We start from the raw sequence: 6,764 nt of genomic DNA on the forward strand, positions 1-6,764 counted from the left end.
TCTAAAGCACTTACAGGACTGCCTTTATAAAGGTCTTTGGTTTGTGGACGTCTTGTCTCCTTTAGAAACAGCATGGTATAGTGATGAGTCTGGATTAGTACTGCATAGAACCCCTTACCCATGGGTTCCCTTTCTACTTTTTCAGTTACTGGTACTTAACTTTGGTCCAAAATCAAATGGAAAATTTCAGAAACAAGTAATTCATATGTTTTGTGTGTCTGAGTAACATAGAAAAATCATGAGTACTGGCATCATGAAAAATCACAAATCATCCATTTGTCCAGTGTATCAATCAGTATTGTATACACTACCAGCCCATTAGCCACTTAAAAGTTGTGTAGATTATCAGACGGACTGTTGTCATATTACAGCCTTTGTGTTTAAGCACACCTGATGTAGTGGCCTGTCTCTATGTCACCATGCCGACATCATTTGTTTTACTTCATCTCATCACACAGATGTTTTCTCATAGGATTTCATCATGATTATAGTATAGAATATTGAGAGATGTAGTCTTTTTCTCTATTACATTTATAAACCTTGGAGGGGGGATAATCATATGTAGGGTTTGGGGATTTTTTGTTTTGTTTTTGGTATTTGTTTTGTTTTTGAGACAGGATCTCCCCATAGTCCCAGCTGGCCTGGAAGTTGTTATATAGACCCAGTTGGCCTTGAGCTCACAGATATTCACCTGCTTCTGCCTCCCAAGTGGTAGGATTAAAGATGTCTGCCACCATACCTGGGTTCATAGCAAAATCCACTCAGGCTGCATCCTGTCCCTCCAGTCTCCCAAAGGAAGAGAAGAACCATCATCAATGGCAAGCGGAAGTTGCGGCAAAGCAACTCCAAGAGCTGGTTTCATGCTCAGGAGAGAATGTTTCATCTCTTCCTTATGGTTTCTGGAACCCTACACAGTCTGAGAAACATCTCTAGCAATGAACTATAGAAATGATTCCCTGAAAGTACAATCTTTTTGTTTTTTTAAAACACACTGTTTAGTGGAGCTGAACATATTTCATCAGGAATATTAAAAGTTAGAAGTTAAAGGCAGGGGCTGGAGAGATGACTCAGTGGTTAGGAGAACTGGCTGCTCTTACAAAGGACTCAGGTTCAATTCCCAGTACCCACATAGCGGCTAACAACTGTCTGTAACTCCAGTTCCAGGGGACTCAATACCCTCTTCTGTCCTCCATGGGCACTGCATGACACGGGTGCAAATATACTCATACACATAAAAATTAAAATTACAAAGAAAAGTTAAAGGCACATTGAAAAGAAATTCTTCTTTTAATTCAATCTTAAATGAATTTACTTTACATAAGCGCATGCCTGTATTCCCAGCACTTGGGAGGCAGAGGCAGGTGGAGCTCTGTGAGTTCAAGGCCAGCCTGGTCTACATAGTGAGTTCCAGGCCAGCTGGGGCTACAGGGAGACCCTGTTTCAAAAAGACTAAAAAAAAAAAAAAAAAATTCTGAAAAATTATGTTGAAATAATCATTTCCAATAATTTCTGAGAAACACAAAGCATTTTCCCATACAGAGGCATTGTCAAAATACAAGACCGTTCTCTCTGAGAGGGGCCTGAAGTTCAACAAATGACCAGTCCAGCTTTGGCCTATCACAAATGCAAAAAATACAACCATTTTAAACAAACACCTGTAATTTAAAATATGATTCCCAGTTATAGCAAAAGGCCATACTAATTACAGAAGGCACTTGGTGGAATCCGAAGTACACGTTAAGAAAAAACAAGTATGGTAGAACTAAAATATATACTATAACTAGGTAATTTGAAAATTTCAAATGCTACTATAAAAAGGGGTGGCGAAACTCTTTTAAAAGTTTCCCGAATGTTCTAAACCTCTGGAGTCCTCAACTGGGGCAGACAGTGATTCGTCAAAACGCAGGTCCCAGGCCAGGAGCATAACCCCACATCTCAGTAACGCTCCTTCAAGGAAACACATTCCATCCATTCTCCTTGAGGGGCACTTTTCCGGTTGTTGGACTGTAGACTATTGCCAGTACTCCGATTTATTTAATCAGTAACTGTAGCTATTCCTTTGGGTTCATTCTTGGTTTGGTGCTCAGCATGATCTTTGAGGCATGCTGTTCTCTGGAGCACGGATTGCCGTCAAGTCGACTCTCCCGTTCCCGTTCTGCCTGCAACCGTTGCCTCCCTCTGCTCAAGGCTTCTAGATACCACTGCTTCTCCTTCAACCGCTGCTGCTGCTTTTCCAGATGGCTTCTTGCAGCCTCCAGCTTGTGGTATTCCTGACTCAGTTGCTGCAATTCCTTCCGTAGCTGCTGGTTCTCCCTGTGGAGGCCACTGCAGAACTCAAAGTGAGCCTGCTTGGCTGCCCGCGCCAAGGCCTGGTACTTCCCAGTAAGCTCCCTGGTGTCGACCCGCCCCAGCTCCATGCTGTGTAAGTCTTCCAGTTGTTCCTCCATCAGAGCCTTCTCTCGCAGGAACTGCAAGTGTGCCTCCTGGTCCTTGGCAGCGGTCTCACCTCGGATTTTCTCTTTCTCCTTCTCTAAGGCCTGCATTTTCTTGTCCTGCCTCTCCTTTACGATGTAAACGGGCTTCAGTGTCTGCAACCGCTGCTTCAACTCGGACAGGGTCTTTCCGCCCCGGGAGAGCTGGGCTTGAAGGTCTGCCCTTCCCTGGCTGTATCTGGCGGCTAATTCCTGTCTCCTCTGTTGCATCTCTTCACATTCTTGGAAACGCCGCTGCCACAGCTCCTCCTGTCTCTGTCTACACTGCGCGTTCCTCCTGCACAGGTGTTCCATGAAAAGCTGGTTTTCAGCCTGAACGCGGGATTTCTCCTCCAGCAGCTGCCAGCCGTCCTCCAGCAGCCCTTCCCGCCGGCTGTGCGTTTCTTCTATTTGCCGAGTCAGCTCCTCCAGAGCCAGCACCGTCTTCCTTTTCACCCTTTTCTCCAACCTCGTTAGCAAGCCTGGCTTGAAATATGTATTTAGAATAGTAAGATAAGGTGTGGGCGGAGGGGAAGTTCCGGGGCTCAGGGCAAACATGCTCCCCAAATCCAAGCACCCACGAAGGTAGATCTGTGCAGGTCAGAGAGGGTGACTGCCCGGGAGCAAGCGCTGGTGGCAGGCGTCACTCCAGGGCACAGCGTCCCAGAGCGGAAGTTCCCGTGGTTTCTCCCTCCGGTGGTCAAGGGGACGTGGCTGTGCCCAGCTGGCCAGGAGGTGGCACTCTGCATGGGAACCACAGCCCTGAGCAGCAGCAGGCCGCGGATGTCCAGCCTGAGACTGGCGGGCTCTCTGGGACTCACAGGGAGCCCAGGGCTCCTAGGTCCAAGTCCTGTCCTGGGGACCAGGGCTCTGCCCCTCCCAGTCCCTACCCGAGGGGTCAGCGCTCTCTTCTGGACTCTCACAACCTTCCTTTACCTGCTCCGCACCTGAGTTCCCAGCACCATCTCTAGTTGGCCTAGCCTCGGCAACCCGCCCTTCACCCTTGCACTGGGTTGGGTCCAGTGGATGGATGGGCTCTCCAGACAATTGCAGGTGGAAGACCGCAGAGGTCTCCTTAGCCAGGACTCTATGGTGCCGTGGGCAGGTCTGGAGGAAAGAAGAGAGCATCCGTGACTGGGGGTGGGTTATTTGAGACTCGAGTTTCCAGTGTCTGTTGCTGATGAGAATGGAGGCACCCAGAAAACTGCCTTTGTATATGCGAAGTACAGGGCTTGGGAGAGACTGACTGTGGTGGGTGGAAGGCCAGGGGAAAGGGAATGAGATCTCTGGAGAACCGGAGAAGTCAAGTCATGCCCTGCTTAGGCACAGACTTGCCATCAACTCTACTGCCTTCAAGGCACAGTCTCTTAAGATGTATGTGCATCCTCAGTGCCTGCTTGGTTCCAATGATCACATTATACTGATACTGTGTCCTGATGACAGAATTGCCAACTTCTTGAAAGCTGGGGACTGTCAGTAACTCTAGAACCCAATACAGCGCCTTAGACATGTTTTTGGTAGAGTTGCCAAAGAATTATTTCTTACACTATTATGGATGCAGGAAAAATAAAGTTGATCAGGTTCCCATGTTCATGGAGTTCGTGTTTTAGTGAGACAGAAAGAAAATCCCAGACACATTAAAAAATCAAGCAAAAAAAGTAATGAAGAGTAGGGAGGCTTGCTGGATGGGAGACTGTGTTTGTTTTCTCACCGCTGTGACAGAATACCAGACACAAACTACTTAATGGGCAGGAAGAATTTATTTTCCCTCATAGTTTTAGAGGTTTCTGTCTACTGTAGCTGAAATGGCTTGGTAAAACAGTTTACATCATGGTGTCTTGAAGTAGAGAATCATCAATAAATCTTGCATTGCTATGGTTATAGTTATTCTATTTTAATATTAATCTCTTACTAGCCCTAATTTAATTTAAACTTTATCATAGGTTTTAAAAAAAAACTGTATACACAGAGTTTATACCATCTTTAGTTGCATACATCTATTGGGCTGTCTTGAAATGTATCCCCTGATCTCCCAGACCTCTGGTAACTTGCTCCTATGAACTTACAGCAATGGTGACAGCATGCATAAGACCCATGCAAATGAAATCAGACATAAATCCAGCACAAAACTGGGGAAATGGACAGCAGGCCCCAATCTTAGCTGAGGAATTATTGCCAGGTGGTCACTGCTTGGTAAGGGAATGCTGATCTTCTTTAGAGTGATGCTAGATAGACTGATTAGACTCCAGTGGATGAACTTGCACTGAGGGACATCTAGGTATACAAACTTGACACAATAGGCCTTAACATATATAGCAGAGTGCATGAAACCCTTGTGGGCAAGTTATGGGGGGAGGAGAGTGTAGATAGGGGAGGGGGCCTAAATATGGTTAAGATGTATTAAATGCACAAAAATAAAATAAAACTAAACATTGGAAAAGAAGAGAAATGTATTTGCTTGCTGATAAATATGCCTGTTTTCTTATCTATCAAATGAGTAGACTGACACTTATTTTATAGGGCAGCTCTGAAGATTAAATGATATAATGTTCATAGTGTGCTTAGAATTTTGGAGATTCTCAGTTGGTGTCACCATGAACCCTTCCCACCTACTCTTAGTTCTTTATTGTGTTGTGACTATGGGGGAGGAGGATGGAAAAAACAGACCTGCCTGGCTTCTAGAGTTCTCCAACATACTGAGCCCTGATTCCCAAGTCTGGACTTCACTACACAGAGAGGGCTTTTTCTGCAGACCCAGCTCCTGATGCTGCAGACGTTAAGGGAAATGTAGTCTCTTGTGTGTGATTCGAAGTTTCCATTCTTGAATAGAAATTAGACCCCCTTGGGTTCATAAAAACCATTGTCATAATGATAATGCTGGTAGCTGCCACTGGCCAAGCTCATGTTAAATACCAGTGTCTTCCACATATCATATTTGTAGGAATGACTTATCTGGACTTTTACCTAACCTTGCTACCAAAAAATGTTAGTTTATAATGAAACAAGCTCACTGAGCCATGTGTTCCTCTTATGACCTGGGCTCCTGATCTTAATACTCCAGGACCCCTACTTTATTCTCCATCCAAAATAATGAATGAATGTGGTTGTGCATGATTAACATCTCGGAGTGCTGGAAGCAGCATCTTTTTCTCATTGAAAACAGTGAGAAGAATTGAGAAGTAACTCTGAAATTGCCTCATCCTAGAGTTTCTGATCAGAGTGGATCCTAGCTTCTACTTCCCCAATTCATGCTGGAGGTACTGTTTCAATAACAGAATGAGGAAGCTTGGCTCAAGAGCACAGTTCCATGAAACAGGTGACGGAATGGGTACTGGCAGTTCATGTCCACTCTTGGCCTTAAAATGAATGCTAAGAGGTGGTTTCTTTTCTTTTTTTAACTTTGCATCTAAATATCTTTTAAAAAATTATTTAATAACCACATGATTAGAAGAAGCATTTCATTACATCATTAACATATTCAACAACAATTTCCAGAGCAAAGATGCATCTCTTTCAAAATTGGCTGTTAAATTTTTAGGCTCACAATTGAATTAATACAGTTATATATTATTGAACTCAGTATAAACCCTATAAGACATAAAATTGAATGAGATTTTAACCTTTAAAAAAGATCACCACTATATAGTTATACAATGTTGAACTCAGTATAAACCCTGTAAGACAAAGAATTGAATGAGGTTTTAACCTTTAAAAAAGATCTCCATTTCCTTTTAAAAAATATACTGTTTCATACAGAAAAACTCATTTTTAATGCTACTAACACTTAGATGTTTGCACATGCATTTCTAGTCTCTATGTATCTGATTATTACTAGTCACAATCAGTTACAGTCAAGGATCCTTGGCACCTGAGCATGGATATAAAGTCATCAGGTAGATTTCAATGGTAATGTTTTTCACCTCTACTAATTAACATGAAGCAAATTTTTTTTGCTTCTTCCTTAAATATAACTCATTTTTTTATTTGTTGTTTTTTTTGTACTTCATACATAACATCCCAAACAATCTTATTCGTCTATATACTCACATCGCAAATGGTACCCTCCCATAGCCTCCCCACCCATTGGAGCTCATATACTCTGTCATCCATGTTGCTGTCCACTGTGTTGTGAGTGCCCCCAGCTGTTCTCCAGTGCAAGTCGATCCACTGAGTCTAGTCAGCCTATCTAGAGTCCCTTGTTTCAGGAAGATCAGCTCTTCCTCATTTAGCAGCAATCAGTTGCCAATCTTAGCTAGCATTCCTTTAAATAAGATTGGGGTCTATTGTTCATTT

At 43.5% G+C, this 6,764-nt stretch overlaps 1 protein-coding gene and 1 non-coding gene across 2 annotated transcripts; both read right to left on the bottom strand.

Annotated features, from left to right (window-relative positions):
• Window positions 1-756: 756 nt before the first annotated feature.
• Window positions 757-972, bottom strand: LOC115068570. Its single transcript, XR_003847916.1, has one exon. It is a non-coding gene; the product is annotated as a small nucleolar RNA U3 (small nucleolar RNA).
• A 644-nt stretch (window positions 973-1,616) lies between these two features.
• LOC103726292 (coiled-coil domain-containing protein 121-like) lies at window positions 1,617-3,029 on the bottom strand. Its single transcript, XM_008823765.3, has one exon. It carries the CDS (start codon window positions 3,027-3,029, stop codon window positions 2,052-2,054), a length of 978 nt encoding a protein of 325 aa, XP_008821987.1. The 3' UTR covers window positions 1,617-2,051.
• Window positions 3,030-6,764: the final 3,735 nt, after the last annotated feature.

The sequence above is a fragment of the Nannospalax galili genome, unplaced genomic scaffold (genome assembly GCF_000622305.1).
Source record: "Nannospalax galili isolate Female #2095 unplaced genomic scaffold, S.galili_v1.0 scaffold368, whole genome shotgun sequence".
NCBI lineage: Eukaryota > Metazoa > Chordata > Mammalia > Rodentia > Spalacidae > Nannospalax > Nannospalax galili.